At 39.6% G+C, this 19,661-nt stretch overlaps 1 protein-coding gene across 2 annotated transcripts; it reads left to right on the forward strand.

The window, feature by feature from the left end:
* The first annotated feature begins 10 nt into the window (after nt 1-10).
* LOC116619537 lies at nt 11-19,644 on the forward strand. 2 transcript variants are annotated; one of them, XM_048723767.1, is made up of 11 exons: nt 11-118; nt 962-997; nt 4,280-4,477; nt 9,319-9,522; nt 9,725-9,840; nt 10,395-11,131; nt 11,571-11,772; nt 16,610-16,706; nt 17,155-17,392; nt 17,773-18,672; nt 19,113-19,644. In XM_048723767.1, exons 1-11 carry the CDS (start codon nt 58-60, stop codon nt 19,390-19,392), a joined length of 3,069 nt encoding a protein of 1,022 aa, XP_048579724.1. In that variant the 5' UTR covers nt 11-57; the 3' UTR covers nt 19,393-19,644. The 2 variants fall into 2 exon arrangements, with proteins under 2 accessions (XP_048579724.1, XP_048579726.1); XM_048723769.1 differs by having other exon boundaries at nt 17,158-17,392.
* Nucleotides 19,645-19,661: the final 17 nt, after the last annotated feature.

Genomic DNA, 19,661 nt, shown 5'->3' on the forward strand with positions numbered 1-19,661 from the left:
CCGTGATGTCCTGGGTCTGGCTGAGCGCCATATTTGAAACAGTTAGAAGATGACAAAATGGCGGCGACCCAGAGGCGCAAGACACCCAGAAAAACCGGTGTATTTTGGAGCAAAGATCGTATCCTTTAACAAATCAGCTATAATTTATTTATTCTTAAATGCTTAAGAATCATTATGGAGAAGAAACAAGGGTTAAGTAGAAGAATGAGACAATTAAAATAGTTTTTTTTTCTTAATACAAACATTTGTTTAATTTTTCCATTCGACTGTTATTGTTAATTGGTATAAAGCTGAAAACTTATCCTAGGCTTAACGTAAAAGATTTTTAGGAGTATCTGAATTGGTTGAAGATGTTTTGTTGCATAGCTAGACACAAGGTACTGCTGTAGTCTTTTTAGCCGCATCCAGAGCCTTTCGAGCTTGAACAAATTTTTACTTTTTTCACATGCCTGAAAATCCTTTGAAATACAATATATTTAATCAGGATTAAAAGACGAATAAAAAATAGATCTATTATTTCCATTTATTTCACAATTTTGTTGAGGGAACAAACTGAAACATCAAATAAGGATAATAATAATAATAATAATCGTTTATTCATACTTTTGTAGCAGAAGCTAAATTACAGTATGTCGGCCGATGCACACTACACTTAACAATGTATAAATATATACTAGCATAACTACTGGAAACGAATTGTGATAAAGTTATTATACCTTCCAGTTACACCAACTGATTTATCCAAACGGCTGCAACCCCCCCTTAGCGAGTAACCATGGGCGACCTCAGTCCCAGATTGTATTATATATTTTATAGGCTCAGTGCATCTTGAACGTGATATTTTGTGATTCTTGTAAGTACATAAGTATAGATTATAGATTTGTTGGTCATCCAACCTTAAAATACCTTCAAATACCTCATAATTTGTTCTATGTCATTCTCTTGACTTGTTGATTGTCAGCTGATGATTTAGATGTCGTAAAGATTCATGTGCCTGGTAAGATTTTATTTCATTATAAATACAGTATTTACACTGATTCAGGATAGAAGGAATCAGGGAAGCATTTAAGACTCCTCAAGTATATACTGCTCTGGGGGTAGAGAGGACTCCCTCTAATAAAAGTAACGTATGCTCATCCCCTAGGGTATTAAATTTGCTTTTGCTATAAAAGTGCTTTCCCTTAGGGCCTTTTCTTAGGCTAATCACGTGCCTCATACTTTCTGTGGAGGGAATACAATGATTTGCTAACAGAACATTATTTTTGCATTTAGAGTATTATGGAATGGATGCAACAAAGTTAAGAAAACCCTTAAAATTAAGGTTGAAAGTTCTGTGACTATATTGCATTTTCTGCTTTCATTCTTCTAGGGGGTTGACATTTTTATTACCACTTTCATTTCGCTAACTTTTAGGGTTAATCTTTATTTTATAGTTAAAACATGATTTGTCAGACACTAAAAGGGGATCATTTTTTACATGCTAGCATCTGATAATTAAGCCATATTGTACTATATCAAAGGCAGTAAATATAAAACCGCGGCCGAAATCCGCAGATTAAGTACCGTGTAAGGGCTGAATGTACATAAGGAGTGATTTGAATTGTATATCAAAAAAGTCTGTTTGATGTTCAGTTGGTCTGCACGCGCAAGGAGTAACTTTACTAACTGAATGATTTGAACTTCCATCACAACCACAGATAACAGCTAAATGTGTAACTTTACTAACTGAATGATTTGAACTTCAATCACAATCACAGATAACAGCTAAATGTGTAACTTTACTAACTGAATGATTTGAACTTCCATCACAACCACAGATAACAGCTAAATGTGTAACTTTACTAACTGAATGATTTGAACTTCCATCACAACCACAGATAACAGCTAAATGTGTAACTTTACTAACTGAATGATTTGAACTTCCATCACAACCACAGATAACAGCTAAATGTGTAACTTTACTAACTGAATGATTTGAACTTCCATCACAACAACAGATAACAGCTAAATGTGTAACTTTACTAACTGAATGATTTGAACTTCCATCACAACAACAGATAACAGCTAAATGTGTAACTTTACTAACTGAATGATTTGAACTTCAAACCCAACAACAGATAACAGCTAAATGTGTAACTTTAACTAACTAAATGATTTGAACTTCAAACCCAACAACAGATAACAGCTAAATGTGTAACTTTACTAACTGAATGATTTGAACTTCCATCACAACAACAGATAACAGCTAAATGTGTAACTTTACTAACTGAATGATTTGAACTTCAAACCCAACAACAGATAACAGCTAAATGTGTAACTTTAACTAACTAAATGATTTGAACTTCAAACCCAACAACAGATAACAGCTAAATGTGTAACTTTACTAACTGAATGATTTGAACTTCCATCACAACAACAGATAACAGCTAAATGTGTAACTTTACTAACTGAATGATTTGAACTTCAAACCCAACAACAGATAACAGCTAAATGTGTAACTTTACTAACTAAATGATTTGAACTTCAAACCCAACAACAGATAACAGCTAAATGTGTAACTTTACTAACTGAATGATTTGAACTTCCATCACAACAACAGATAACAGCTAAATGTGTAACTTTACTAACTGAATGATTTGAACTTCCATCACAACAACAGATAACAGCTAAATGTGTAACTTTACTAACTGAATGATTTGAACTTCAAACCCAACAACAGATAACAGCTAAATGTGTAACTTTACTAACTGAATGATTTGAACTTCAAACCCAACAACAGATAACAGCTAAATGTGTAACTTTACTAACTGAATGATTTGAACTTCCATCACAACAACAGATAACAGCTAAATGTGTAACTTTACTAACTGAATGATTTGAACTTCCATCACAACAACAGATAACAGCTAAATGTGTAACTTTACTAACTGAATGATTTGAACTTCAAACCCAACAACAGATAACAGCTAAATGTGTAACTTTACTAACTGAATGATTTGAACTTCCATCACAACAACAGATAACAGCTAAATGTGTAACTTTACTAACTGAATGATTTGAACTTCCATCACAACAACAGATAACAGCTAAATGTGTAACTTTACTAACTGAATGATTTGAACTTCAAACCCAACAACAGATAACAGCTAAATGTGTAACTTTACTAACTGAATGATTTGAACTTCAAACCCAACAACAGATAACAGCTAAATGTGTAACTTTACTAACTGAATGATTTGAACTTCCATCACAACAACAGATAACAGCTAAATGTGTAACTTTACTAACTGAATGATTTGAACTTCCATCACAACAACAGATAACAGCTAAATGTGTAACTTTACTAACTGAATGATTTGAACTTCAAACCCAACAACAGATAACAGCTAAATGTGTAACTTTACTAACTGAATGATTTGAACTTCCATCACAACAACAGATAACAGCTAAATGTGTAACTTTACTAACTGAATGATTTGAACTTCAAACCCAACAACAGATAACAGCTAAATGTGTAACTTTACTAACTGAATGATTTGAACTTCCATCACAACAACAGATAACAGCTAAATGTGTAACTTTACTAACTGAATGATTTGAACTTCAAACCCAACAACAGATAACAGCTAAATGTGTAAGCAGCTGCTTCCCCAAGCTAGAAAGACTTCAGAAATAGTTAGGAATAAAACGTTTCCTAAGTATATCCTAGTATTTGTGTATGAGGAAACTATAAAAGATTTGATAGACTTTCAAATAAGAGTCAAATTTAAGAAATCATTTAGGATTAACCATTTCTTTAAATGCCGATCAGTGTTTGTTTCAATGTGTGTTTCAAAAATGAACCGTTTTAATATCTCAAACTCAGCGCCACAGCGTTGCGCAGATCACTATCTTTCTAATAAGTGTCCTAATAAATGTCACACATTTACGCTTAACAATAAGCGTTGATGACTTTGTTTGCGTTGATGACTTTTGATTTGCAAGCCTTCGCTTCGCTTTTCAAAATTAATGCACAACTTACAGTACCAAGCGCCATGTTCCATGCAGACACAATAAACCGCAATTTACAAAGTAGCCGTAGAAATAGTAAAATTCTTTTACACATTCACGCTCCTTGAACTTCGTCTACAAATGTATTACTAATAACGTGTTTTTGTCTTAGTTTTCTTTTTTTGGCTGGGGTAGGAGGTTAAGGGATGGTGCATAATAAGAGAATTCTTCTCCTTTTCCCATTCCCTTTGCCAACTGATAGGCTCACAATGTTTGTAAATTGTTTTAGGGGTGAACTTGGAGGCAGACAAAAGCATCAAAGTACCTATGGTGAAAATGCCCTCAAGGCCACATAACATTGGTGTCATAACACTAAACACTCGCAAGCCTTTTAACAGCATTAACCCCCTAAGAACAGAGGTTGCTGGGAAAGCACCCAAGAGAGGGAAGGATCCAGACAACAACACTGATGCCAAACCAACACCAGGTATTGTAGGAGCATTGTTTACTGATACTGTATCTTAGAGTTCTTATTTATATTTTACAAAATTATATGTGCTTTTAGAAAGTGCTCAGTAAAACAGGCTATGCTAGGTGATCGGCGTAGGCGTGGTTATCGACTGCATCTTGTCGTTTACCGGAGGTTCATGGAAAGGTATTCATCGTCATCTGTTATGGTCATCGACTGCATCTTGTCATTTACTAGAGGTTCATTGTAAGGTATAAATCAATGTAAGATTGATTTTGGCTTTACTATCTAAGGGTTTACATGCTAAACTGGTTTTGTCCATAGTTGAATGACATTTTACATTATTTTGTATTATTGATGGTGTTTTATGCAATTGGAATCTTTCGATTGAGTGAAAATTGTGGCAGCCTTATTGGATTTAGCAGACATTCAAGAGGAGAATTTCAGAGAGGGAAAAAACCCTGAAAATAATAGACTTGTATGTCTCAGTTTTGAGTTTTTTTCTGTGAAACAAAAGCAGGCAGTCAGTGGCATCCTTTTCTAATTAATGATTATTTATTCATAAAAAGTTCAAAATTGCATGCAGATAAAACTATGTGTGCATCATCACATAACTTTTTTGAATTTTTGGTCTTGTTTTTTTCTTTATCCTTCCTCAGCCTCATGCCATAAGGTACTGTACTCACTTATGCCTCTTGCTGTGTGTAGCCAAATACAGAATTGTTCAATATAGAACAAGCTTAAGTCAACATGCTTTTTTGTTGCATATCTCGTGTGTTTTTGAATTAACATATCATATTCTAGACAGTTTGTTTATCATCTTCGTAAAGTGTTTTGTTCATATAGAATATATTCCCAGGAGATGGCAAATGGTAAAAGGAGATGGAAGTAATAGAGAGCAAAAATAATATATTAGGTACAGTAATATCATATATCTAAGCCATAGAATAGTGTAAAATAAGTCATCTCAGTCTAAATGAAATCATCCTCTGGACCCAGGGCGCCAAGGTCTCAGGCGTGGGAACAAAGTGTAACAATTCCAGTGGAGGGGAGGGGGAGGGGTCGGTAGAGCATCTTTTCTCTCTTCTCTCCCGCCCCCTCGCCCCTCTGTCAGTGGTACCTGAAGATGAAATTTGAACTTTGATTAAAGTTTGGTTTTCATAGGGGTTTTATTAGTGTTATTATAAGTATGCCGAAGTTTCACACTTTATTTAAGATTAAGATTGAAATGCAAATACAGAATTTGTACTATATGTGATGTGTCTAACAACACCACTTTTTTCCTACATAACCTAAAAATAGGACGTTGCAATAGCGGCTACAGAACTAAACGATGCAATGGCTGGTAATAGTAACCACTCTTATATCCTGGCAGCAGAGGCGTCCAGGATAGGGTTATCAATAGCAACTATCATAATTATTGAGAACTCACTCGCTTGCTGTATTTCTGAGTATGATATTTCGCGCCAAGAGATCCACCTTTTTGCTCATCAACCTAACCGTGGCCGATCGACTTGTCGGCGTGACTTTAGTTTGGTTTTTAGACGACGATAGTGTAATTGCCTATGCAATTCATCAAATACCAATAGCAGGCAGACCCGTACCCAGGATTTTTCTTGGGGGGGTGCGAAATCCGAAAAACCCGACCTAATTTTTCCGGGGGGGAGGGAATGAATGAGTTCTCTGATAAAATCTGACCATCCCCGAAAGAACAAAAAGGGAGTTTTTTAAACCTTTGCAGTATCTCCACGGGACGTTTATTGTCGGATTTGGCTACGTATAAGAGTGATCTAGCTTATGCTTTATAGTTTTTTCTACAAATAGCACGCCCATTGGAAACCGAAAGTGGACCTTCGGCCGTTGTTGGGGGGCACGGGCCTGGCAGGGTCCTTAACTTCCATCACTGTCATCGCCATTGAAAGAGCGTTCGCAATCCTTGCGCCATTATGGCATCGCCTCCTAGGGAAGAAGCCTTATATAATCGCTGTTGTGTTGGTGTGGATTCCATCGATTTCACATTACATATGTAACACTTAATGATATAGATGACACTAAAACAACTGTTAGTGTGGTCTTTGGCATATTTGGGCCAGTGATCGTACTGGTCTGTTACCTTGCCATCTGGATCAAAGTCAGGTCCTCACCTGTACGTAACGAAAGACGACGCAAGCAGCACTAAACTGACGGCGACGCTATCCTTAGTCTCCTTATCCTTGCTACAGTATGTTACGTTATATTCTGCGCAAGCAAAATTTATCAGACTTGGAATTAATACCTAGAAGCTTTTTGGATTATTTTGTGTTGATTCTCTACATGAGTTCTCTTTCGTCAACTTTTTCGTGTACTCACTTCGAATGCCAAAGTTCAGGAAAGAAATTTGCAAGATACTCAGAAATTGTCTACCGACCAAGTCATGCATAATATCACCTCAAGATAAAGCTCCTAGTTTCTTACGCCGGAAAGGGAAAGGGAAAAGGGCAACCGTCACTGATAATGATGAACACTTTTCCAACAATATATCCAACGCCTGCCGGGGTACAGAGAGGAAGTTTAAAAGTGACATTGTAGCCATGAACTAACCAGACTATCCAGTAACAGACCGGGTGCAGTCCGTAACAATAACAGATTACGATACCTTTCCATGAACCTATCCAGTATTTTACAGGATCCAGTCAATAATTGTAACTAGTAGTTACGATAAATACCTTACAATGAACCTCTAGTAAATGACCAGATGCAGTCGATGACCATAACAGATGACGATGAATACCTTTCCATGAACCTCCGGTAAACGACAAGATGCAGTCGATGACCATAACAGATGACGATGAATACCTTTCCATGAACCTCTAGTAAATGACAAGATGCAGTCGATGACCATAACAGATTACGATGATACCTTTCCATGAACCTCTAGTAAATGACAAGGTGCAGTCGATGACCATAACAGATTACTATGATACCTTTCCATGAACCTCTGGTAAACGACAAGATGCAGTCGATGACCATAACAGATTACTATGATACCTTACAATGAACCTCTAGTAAATGACAAGATGCAGTCGATGACCATAACAGATTACTATGATACCTTTCCATAAACCTCTAGTAAATAACAAGATGCAGTCGATAACCGTAACAGATTACTATGATACCTTTCCATGAACCTCTAGTAAATGACGAGATGCAGTCGGTGACCATAACAGATGACGATGAATACCTTTCCATGAACCTCTGGTAAATGACAAGATGCAGTCGATGACCATAACAGATTACGATGAATACCTTTCCATGAACCTCCGGTAAACGACAAGATGCAGTCGATAACCATAACAGATTACGATGAATACCTTTTCATGAACCTATCCAGTATGTAACAGGATGCAGTCGATAACAGTAACATATTACGATGAATACCATTCCATGCCTATCCAGTATGTAACAGGATGCAGTCGATGACCATAACAGATTACGATGAATACCTTTCCATGAACCTCTAGTAAATAACAAGATGCAGTCGATAACCGTAACAGATTACTATGATACCTTTCCATGAACCTCTAGTAAATGACAAGATGCAGTCGATGACCATAACAGATTACGATGAATACCTGTACCGCAAGACAAGACGCAAGCAGCATTAAACTGACGGCGACGCTATTCTTAGTCGCTTTTGGAGTGGGTAAAAAAGCAGGCGATTTTATTGAATTTTGTTTTTAATTATTGTTTCCTCAAATTCATTTATTTACTTTCTCGTGTACTCGCTTCAAATGCCCGAGTTCCGGAACGAAGCTTGCCGGATTCTTAGAAAATGTCGACCTTCCAAGTCATGCGTAACATCAACTCTAGAAGATGTTCCTAATTACTTACTTAAGCCATTGGGAAAAGGGTAACCGTCGCTAATAATGATAAACACCCTTTCGTCAGCCCAGGGTAACACATGCAGTGCCCCACAGAGAACAGAGGAAAGGGCCAGGCCCGTCACTATGGCTACCGTATAGAGTGCCCTATCATCGGCACAAGACAAGCTATGTACTGCCTTAAAGAGAACAAGGAAAGGCCCGTCGCCATGGGTACCGTATATAGTGCCCTATCATCGGCACAAGACAAGCTATATATGTAGTGCCTTAAAGAGAACAAGGCAAGGCCCGTCACTATGGCTACCGTATAGAGTGCCCTATCATCGGCACAAGACAAGCTATATACACCTATTTCAATAAAGGTTGTCAGTGCGAACAGCGAATGGCAATTGCCAAATGTAAAAATAAAGGTTTTAAATAAACTCAAGCGATGTCAGAACCATATATTTATTACATTAAATGGACAGTCGTATGTTTTATTTATATTTTTCTGAATCTGAAAGAAATATTTTGGGATCCATGGGTCCTTTCGGTTGAAGAACTGCCATTTGACAATCGCCATTTGCCGTTTGCAATGACAACGTTTTTTGAAATAGGTGTATGTAGTGCCTTAAAGAGGAGAAGGCAATGCGCCGCCATGGGTACCGTATATAGTGCTCTATCATCGGCACAAGACAAGCTATATATGTAGTGCCTGAAATAGGGCAAGGCACGTCGTTCTTTGTTGGATGTTAAAATCTATAGGACAAAATACATTTTTAATTATAGGTGCTGAACTCTCTGATTAGTTATTAATTTCTTTCGTCACATCCCTAATTTCCTTTTTTTCAATTGTAAGGATATAAAAGAAAATTGGAGATGATTAGTTATATTGATTTCTTTCGTCACATCCCTAATTTCCTATAATTTATTAATATAATTTTATTTATTTATTTATTTATTTATTTATTTATTTATTTATTTATTTATTTATTTATTTATTTTATCTGGTCTCCCTAGACCAGAGCACCTCCAAGAACCTGACACTTAAAGATCTCGGACCTGAGGATAAGCGGAGGATTGCCAATCTGGTAAAAGAGCTCGCTAAAGTCGGCGAGGAGAAGGAGAAGGCGTTTTCCCTGCTCACAGAAGAGAGGACAGCTTTTGAAGAACGGCTCAATATCCTTCAAGAAGAGTACGATAGAGTTATTGATGAAAAGCTATGTATCCTTTTACAATATAGAAAAGGACAGGTTCGCCCTACAGTAAAACCCTGAGAATTCAAGCTCAATCAAATTCCCTTCTTATTAATGTTGAATCATACGCTAGGATTTTTTTCCATTTTGTAAAAAAAATCCTATACAGCGTCCTCTAGCAGCTCGCATTACCACGGTTATAAAAAAAAAATTTCTTTACCGCTGTTCAGACATACAAAACAGGTTCCTAGAACTCCAAGGTCTCCTCCAGAAGTACAACACGGGTAACATAGGGAATCTAAGACTATCGCCTCCAAAGTCTTTACCAAGGCCAGGCAGGACCGAGGTAACATTGCATCCCCCAGACTGGCATAAGATACTTTGAGCATTTCCCCCTTGGGATTTCCTAGAGGACTTTAAAGTTATCATCAATGCTAGGCAAAGTCCCATTGCCCTACGGTGGCAAAAAATAACAAATCTTGATCATAGCTTTTCCCACATAGGATATTTTTAAATGAACATACAGATAGAAGTTGAAGAAGATTATTTCAAAAATTACGTTACATTACGTTATATTTGTTATTGGTGATCAGAAGAACAACAATAACTTTTACTTGTTTTTATTAAGGTTCCCCACATAGAATTTAGTTGAAAATCATATATAGCATAATAACTAACATTATAAAAAAGCTAAATTTGTAAATTGCTCGATATCCCATCCAAGATATCTATTTCTAAATAAAAAGATTCAACCGAGCAAGATTTGAGGTAGTGCCTTTTTATACAGATGATTGATAAACATAAATGAATGATTTGAGTTTATTGCTATAACAATGTGCAATTTGGTGATTACTTTTGATCATAGCCATAACATAAGCTATTTCTTTGTGGGGTTGATAGGCACAAAGTCCGCTGAGTCAAGCGGCTGGAAATTTAAGGGAATCTCCGGACAAGCCAAAAAGAGCACTAAGCCCGAAATCGCCCTTGAAGAAACAGCAAAAACTTTCCAGGCAGTCAACTCCACTAACGAGCCAAAATCACCTGCAAAATGGCGATGTAGGTAGCCAGCAGGATATCACTAAGGCACCTCAGAGCGACGCCAGATGTAGAACGCTTAATAGTAGCCATGGGTTTAATGAAAGCTCAAGCCTGACCGTTCCTGAAAACCTCTACCCTAATGCTGCTCAGTCATCCCTGCCACACACCACTCGTGGTGCTGTAACTGAGGGACCATCAGGCGAGCAGAGCCATATAGTTCCTGAGAGACGAACAACGCCTGGGAGTCACACATCGGCTACCACGATTTATGGGAAAATCCCACTTTCCACGCCAGGCGTCCAGGCTAATCTAGCGCCTGTAGTAGACCTGTCATCGTTATGTGGCAATCCCCCACATCCTGATATCCAGGCAAATCGTCAAGCCCCAATTGTCCAGGAATCTTCTGTACCTGGTAGCTTAATGCGGCCAGGCACACCGGGCCCTCTCCCACCGCAACATCTGGAGGGATCATTATTTCCTGGTAATTTGCTGCCTTTTGGTGCTCCGGGACAGGCCGGCAGCATGCTTGGTCAGCCAGGTGGTCTGTTTGCTGGCAATGTGCCAAGTCAACTTCCCATGGTGGCAATGGCGAATAGCAGGTAATGCGCCTTGTAGTTGAATACATCAATGTGTTTACTTGTGCCGATGTGGTCCTCCCCCTTTCTCCTGTTTTAATGATTTGACATTTTACACTATTGTACCTGGTATAGTACAATAGTAACTTGAGACTTGCTGTAAGAATATTATACTTTATTTTATGTATGTGGTCTGGTTTCTTAAAGAAGACTCTTGCCAACACATTTAACCAGAAGCTAAACCGACATAGTGACACGCTGCGGTACACATTTTCACGCTTTGGTTCACACATGCTCATGTGGTACACACGTAGGTTCACGCGATGGTACACATGTTTACGCTGGTATCTTCATGATATGGTCTAAACATTTTAAAGCTTGGAACCAATCATATAATCTGATATTTGCGGATCCCATAAAACCATGTTCCATGTATGTTTGACTGACATCTGGTCCGTCCCAGGGCCCCGTCTGACTCCTCGCAGGTGTTCATGAGTGAGCTGGACACCGTCTGCCGCCTCTACTACCGCGAGTACGAGCTACAGCTACAGCTACAGCAGCAACAGCTCGAGCTACAGAAGCAACAACTGCAACTACAACAGCAACTCCAACAACTTGAGGTGCTGCAGCAGCAACAGAGACAGACGGCCGGATCCATTGATCAGGTACAAGCAGATCATGGATCCATTGATCAGGTACAAGCAGATCATGGATCCATTGATCAGGTACAAGCAGATCATGGATCCATTGATCAGGTACAAGCAGATCATGGATCCATTGATCAGGTACAAGCAGATCATGGATCCATTGATCAGGTACAAGCAGATCATGGATCCATTGATCAGGTACAAGCAGATCATGGATCCATTGATCAGGTACAAGCAGATCATGGATCCATTGATCAGGTACAAGCAGATCATGCATCCATTGATCAGGTACAAGCAGATCATGGATCCATTGATCAGGTACAAGCAGATCATGGATCCATTGATCAGGTACAAGCAGATCATGGATCCATTGATCAGGTACAAGCAGATCATGGATCCATTGATCAGGTACAAGCAGATCATGGATCCATTGATCAGCTACAAGCAGATCATGGATCCATTGATCAGGTACAAGCAGATCATGGATCCATTGATCAGGTACAAGCAGATCATGGATCCATTGATCAGGTACAAGCAGATCATGGATCCATTGATCAGGTACAAGCAGATCATGGATCCATTGATCAGTTACAAGCAGATCATGGATCCATTGATCAGGTACAAGCAGATCATGGATCCATTGATCAGATACAAGCAGATCATCTGCGCTAGAACAGTTGTTAAATGTATTATCTCATCACGGATTGCTCTATTCTTTCGATACTCTCTGATTGATGCCTTACGGGATGCAGGCTTGGGTTCCGCAGAATTACGTCCAGTAAGCAAATCGTTCATGAGAGAAATTGGATAATCCCACTCTACAATATAATTTATTTCCATAATAAAAAGGTTGTTGTATTGGACCACCTTTGGATCCGCCACTGTGAAAAAAAAACAGCGTAACCTATTTTATCTCCCTCATACGGTCGAATATTATCACCTGTAAGTAACCCAGTGTGTTTATCAGGCCTCGTCTATACTTTACATCTCCCTTATGGTCGAATATTATCATCTGTAAGTAACCGAGTGTGTTTATTAGGCCTCGTCTATACTTTACATCCTCCTTACGGTCGAATATTATCATCTGTAAGTAACCGAGTGTGTTTATCAGGCCTCGTCTATACTTTACATCTCCCTTACGGTCGAATATTATCATCTGTAAGTAACCGAGTGTGTTTATTAGGCCTCGTCTATACTTTACATCTCCCTTACGGTCGAATATTATCATCTGTAAGTAACCGAGTGTGTTTATCAGGCCTCGTCTATACTTTACATCTCCCTTACGGTCGAATATTATCATCTGTAAGTAACCGAGTGTGTTTATTAGGCCTCGTCTATACTTTACATCTCCCTTACGGTCGAATATTATCATCTGTAAGTAACCGAGTGTGTTTATTAGGCCTCGTCTATACTTTACATCCTCCTTACGGTCGAATATTATCATCTGTAAGTAACCGAGTGTGTTTATCAGGCCTCGTCTATACTTTACATCTCCCTTACGGTCGAATATTATCATCTGTAAGTAACCGAGTGTGTTTATTAGGCCTCGTCTATACTTTACATCTCCCTTACGGTCGAATATTATCATCTGTAATTAACCGAGTGTGTTTATTAGGCCTCGTCTATACTTTACATCTCCCTTACGGTCGAATATTATCATCTGTAAGTAACCGAGTGTGTTTATTAGGCCTCGTCTATACTTTACATCTCCCTTACGGTCGAATATTATCATCTGTAAGTAACCGAGTGTGTTTATTAGGCCTCGTCTATACTTTACATCTCCCTTACGGTCGAATATTATCATCTGTAAGTAACCGAGTGTGTTTATTAGGCCTCGTCTATACTTTACATCCTCCTTACGGTCGAATATTATCATCTGTAAGTAACCGAGTGTGTTTATCAGGCCTCGTCTATACTTTACATCTCCCTTACGGTCGAATATTATCATCTGTAAGTAACCGAGTGTGTTTATTAGGCCTCGTCTATACTTTACATCTCCCTTACGGTCGAATATTATCATCTGTAATTAACCGAGTGTGTTTATTAGGCCTCGTCTATACTTTACATCTCCCTTACGGTCGAATATTATCATCTGTAATTAACCGAGTGTGTTTATTAGGCCTCGTCTATACTTTACATCTCCCTTACGGTCGAATATTATCATCTGTAATTAACCGAGTGTGTTTATTAGGCCTCGTCTATACTTTACATCTCCCTTACGGTCGAATATTATCATCTGTAAGTAACCGAGTGTGTTTATTAGGCCTCGTCTATACTTTACATCTCCCTTACGGTCGAATATTATCATCTGTAAGTAACCGAGTGTGTTTATTAGGCCTCGTCTATACTTTACATCTCCCTTACGGTCGAATATTATCATCTGTAATTAACCGAGTGTGTTTATTAGGCCTCGTCTATACTTTACATCTCCCTTACGGTCGAATATTATCATCTGTAAGTAACCGAGTGTGTTTATTAGGCCTCGTCTATACTTTACATCTCCCTTACGGTCGAATATTATCATCTGTAAGTAACCGAGTGTGTTTATTAGGCCTCGTCTATACTTTACATCTCCCTTACGGTCGAATATTATCATCTGTAATTAACCGAGTGTGTTTATTAGGCCTCGTCTATACTTTACATCTCCCTTACGGTCGAATATTATCATCTGTAATTAACCGAGTGTGTTTATTAGGCCTCGTCTATACTTTACATCTCCCTTACGGTCGAATATTATCATCTGTAAGTAACCGAGTGTGTTTATTAGGCCTCGTCTATACTTTACATCTCCCTTACGGTCGAATATTATCATCTGTAAGTAACCGAGTGTGTTTATTAGGCCTCGTCTATACTTTACATCTCCCTTACGGTCGAATACTATCATCTGTAAGTAACCGAGTGTGTTTATTAGGCCTCGTCTACACTGTACATCTCCCTTACGGTCGAATATTATCATCTGTAAGTAACCGAGTGTGTTTATTAGGCCTCGTCTATACTTTACATCTCCCTTACGGTCGAATATTATCATCTGTAAGTAACCGAGTGTGTTTATTAGGCCTCGTCTATACTTTACATCTCCCTTACGGTCGAATATTATCATCTGTAAGTAACCGAGTGTGTTTATTAGGCCTCGTCTATACTTTACATCTCCCTTACGGTCGAATATTATCATCTGTAAGTAACCGAGTGTGTTTATCAGGCCTCGTCTATACTTTACATCTCCCTTACGGTCGAATATTATCACCTGTAAGTAACCGAGTGTGTTTATCAGGCCTCGTCTATACTTTACATCTCCCTTACGGTCGAATATTATCACCTGTAAGTAACCGAGTGTGTTTATCAGGCCTCGTCTACACTTTACATCTCCCTTACGGTCGAATATTATCATCTGTAAGTAACCGAGTGTGTTTATCAGGCCTCGTCTATACTTTACATCTCCCTTACGGTCGAATATTATCATCTGTAAGTAACCGAGTGTGTTTATTAGGCCTCGTCTATACTTTACATCTCCCTTACGGTCGAATATTATCACCTGTAAGTAACCGAGTGTGTTTATCAGGCCTCGTCTATACTTTACATCTCCCTTACGGTCGAATATTATCATCTGTAAGTAACCGAGTGTGTTTATCAGGCCTCGTCTATACTTTACATCCTCCTTACGGTCGAATATTATCATCTGTAAGTAACCGAGTGTGTTTATTAGGCCTCGTCTATACTTTACATCTCCCTTACGGTCGAATATTATCACCTGTAAGTAACCGAGTGTGTTTATCAGGCCTCGTCTATACTTTACATCTCCCTTACGGTCGAATATTATCATCTGTAAGTAACCGAGTGTGTTTATTAGGCCTCGTCTATACTTTACATCTCCCTTACGGTCGAATATTATCATCTGTAAGTAACCGAGTGTGTTTATTAGGCCTCGTCTACACTTTACATCTCCCTTACGGTCGAATATTATCATCTGTAAGTAACCGAGTGTGTTTATTAGGCCTCGTCTACACTTTACATCTCCCTTACGGTCGAATATTATCACCTGTAAGTAACCGAGTGTGTTTATTAGGCCTCGTCTACACTTTACATCTCCCTTACGGTCGAATATTATCACCTGTAAGTAACCGAGTGTGTTTATTAGGCCTCGTCTACACTTTACATCTCCCTTACGGTCGAATATTATCACCTGTAAGTAACCGAGTGTGTTTATCAGGCCTCGTCTATACTTTACATCTCCCTTACGGTCGAATATTATCATCTGTAAGTAACCGAGTGTGTTTATCAGGCCTCGTCTATACTTTACATCCTCCTTACGGTCGAATATTATCATCTGTAAGTAACCGAGTGTGTTTATTAGGCCTCGTCTATACTTTACATCTCCCTTACGGTCGAATATTATCACCTGTAAGTAACCGAGTGTGTTTATCAGGCCTCGTCTATACTTTACATCTCCCTTACGGTCGAATATTATCATCTGTAAGTAACCGAGTGTGTTTATTAGGCCTCGTCTATACTTTACATCTCCCTTACGGTCGAATATTATCATCTGTAAGTAACCGAGTGTGTTTATTAGGCCTCGTCTACACTTTACATCTCCCTTACGGTCGAATATTATCATCTGTAAGTAACCGAGTGTGTTTATTAGGCCTCGTCTACACTTTACATCTCCCTTACGGTCGAATATTATCACCTGTAAGTAACCGAGTGTGTTTATTAGGCCTCGTCTACACTTTACATCTCCCTTACGGTCGAATATTATCACCTGTAAGTAACCGAGTGTGTTTATTAGGCCTCGTCTACACTTTACATCTCCCTTACGGTCGAATATTATCACCTGTAAGTAACCGAGTGTGTTTATTAGGCCTCGTCTACCAGGGCGGTGGTGCAGGAGACGCCACAGGCAGCTGCAAGAGAGGTTAGCCCGAGGATTAGTACTCCGAAAAAGAAGCCTGAACACGGTGAGATATGTTCTATGATTTTTAGTTCTATATGTTCTACAAAATGTTATGATAGCTATCTTTCCGTGAGACTATTAGCATATAGTAGAAATGCCCTGTGGATTTGTAAATTCATGACCCTACAAATAAAGGCTCTCGTGCTAATTAAAGTGCAGTATATCATACTACAGTAAAAAATATAATTTAAGAAACTGTTAGCCTAACATTTGTTATTTATACCCCCTTTGAATGGGAAATTAAGGCAAAGAATGAAAAATAGGTTGTTCTTACAAAAATTCCTCTATTTATAAAAAATATGTATTATTGTTTTATTGGTAGTTTCGTTCCAATTGATCAGGAAATTATGGTCTCTCGTGCCATTTTTCTCATTCATTTGAGAGATACCGCTTTGTTACCAGTCTCCAAATCTAATCCCCATCTGATCTTTCAACTTCTCACCAACGTCAAGCAGATACGTCAATTCGCTCAACAAGCTCAACAACGAATCAGATAAAAGCTGATGCATCCCGTGAATCACCTGTGGCGTACAAGGAAAATCAACCAGAGCCTCCAGCCACCAATCACAAGAGACCTTTTGTGTCACGTGACTTACCTGCGGCCTACAGCAAGCAGCATTTGCGTGATGATGTTCCGGTCGAGAGGAGGGTCACTAGAAAGGTCGTCAGGCGGGGCGGCCCGTCAGACAGGTCAGTAGCAAGTAAGGGAGGAGGGAAATAAGGGAATTCCTTTTGTTAGTATTTGTGTTTCTAAGATACTAGCAGAAAATAGAACACGAAACAAGGGTCGGGACTCGAGATTTCGTTGCCAACAATTTTCGAAAGCGAGTAAAAAATTACGTCTCGTTATGTGGGTTGATTTATGGCATCCAATTTACTTCGTCAAGGCCTATATTCACTTTCGAAGGGAGCGAAAACGGAGGGAAAGAAGTGACAAAATACGCTACAAAGGAAGGAACTGAGCGGTTCCCTATCAAATACTAAAGATATGGTCCTGTTGGTGAGTGATAAGGGCCTGCTTGCATCTAACCGATAAGATGGTTTACCTGTTCGACTCTTTCTCTACGCAGGGACTACATTAAAGATAACATAATACCCCCTAGTGATATGTCTGAGACCAGCTACTCTATCCAGCACCAGAGAGAGCCTGGGTACCATCCTCACTGGCGGAGAGAAAATGGTTACGACGCTGACAATTCGCAGGTCAGCGGCTCGGCTAAAACTTACCACGACACAGGCATACCGCAAGATAGCTGGAGATCAGCGGAAGCCCGCGTTGTTCGTGGGACGGGTGTTAGAGCATACGAGACGTACGAGAGTGAGAGCGAGACTTGCCCTACTGCTGGTGAGTTTGAGTCCTTCAGGTCGCAGCCATTCGATGAGGGCTATGGGTTGGAGTACAGGGGAATGCGTGACAGTGGACGCCCCACCCGACGTCACCCAGATGGCCCTACACCATACCATTTTGGAGGCGACGGGCGAGTGCATGGAAGAAGTGTAGAACACGCTCAGTCTTCATACACTGGAGGACCCTCTCGTGACTACTCGGGCGCGCGTAACGCACACGCCAGTCACGCACAACAAAGAGATATACATCTTGGTCACGCACCGTCAGGTCACGTACCTCCAGGTCGCGCACATCCCGACCACGCGCCCCTACGTCACGTACGACCAGGTCACACACGCCCAAATCAAGCTAAGTCTAGTCACCGCTATCGGATTGATTTGCATAGTAGTCACCCTTTGTCGCATCCGGGAGCCCCGAGAAGTGAATCTAGTTTTTCTTCTCGGAACTACGAAGTTTACGAGTCTGGCAGTGCCCTTCCCTCGTCACGAGAGTATTCGCTATACGAGCAGGACAGACAGAAAGGGGTGGCCCACCCAGAGACCAGTAATCACCATGGCAACGGGCACGTGCTTGAGCCCTGGGCTGAGCCGCTGGGCAGCTCCGTCAGGTCTGGTTATTCAAGGTAAGAAATGCATGGAAGCGGATGCGCGCTTTCCGTTACGCGTGTAATTTTTATTTTAGTTTACTTATTGAATTTAACTTAGAAAACTCGCGGTTTCCTTTATAAAGAAATGATACTGCTCGAACATTTGTGTCCCGGCTATTGTTCTTCCAATGGGGGACTGACACGTCACGTAATGGGTGACAAATTCAAACAAAAATAAACACAGGAATGACTGCGCCGGTCACGCCAGAGAACGACGAAAAAATAAAATCTTATATAAAACCTGTCTGAAAAATAAATTGCTTTTTATTGCTGTTATATAACCGCTAAAAGCCTGAGCGCGCTAGTTTGAAACCAAAAAAATTACTAGCTCTCTTAGCTGCTTAGCGCAAGTCTTCGTTCTCTCGTGCGAGTTGAAACATCTTTTAAGATGAGTATTAAAATATTCTCTTCCTCAGATCCTCGCCCTTGAGCTACCCACAAGGGATAATCGATCTCGTGGAAGAGATGGAAACATCTGTCAAGAGTGATAATCAGCCCCACCCCAGGCCCTCACGGTCACCTAGACCCGAGGCAGGACTGGTTCTGGACTCGACTGACTCGGGTTATTCACACGTTTCCCAGGAGACAGCGCGCGCTATGCCGTCTATCCCAGCTGGGCGATCCGGCGGGACTTTGTACGGGACCGAGAGTGAGGAGACGCGAGTTCTAGAAGATATATTTTTTATTCTACATTAGAACCTTTTAAGACTTGGGGAACTCATGAAAATAATCAAAATCTATCATAAGCCCAAGTGAAAACAGTCTACAAAATTGCTGAAGTAACTTAGATATATTTTAGAAGGCCACAGATGGCTTTTTGTCAAATACCAGTTTACAATTAAAAAAAAAATGGAAAAAAAATGGAAAAGTTAAGTAAATAGTATTCATCGATTTTATTAGACTATTTCTCGCTAAAAGAGCATGATGTTATTAAAAGTTAAGATATAATTTGATGCTTCTTGACA

Source organism: Nematostella vectensis, chromosome 2, assembly GCF_932526225.1.
Source record: "Nematostella vectensis chromosome 2, jaNemVect1.1, whole genome shotgun sequence".
Taxonomy (NCBI): Eukaryota; Metazoa; Cnidaria; class Anthozoa; order Actiniaria; family Edwardsiidae; genus Nematostella; species Nematostella vectensis.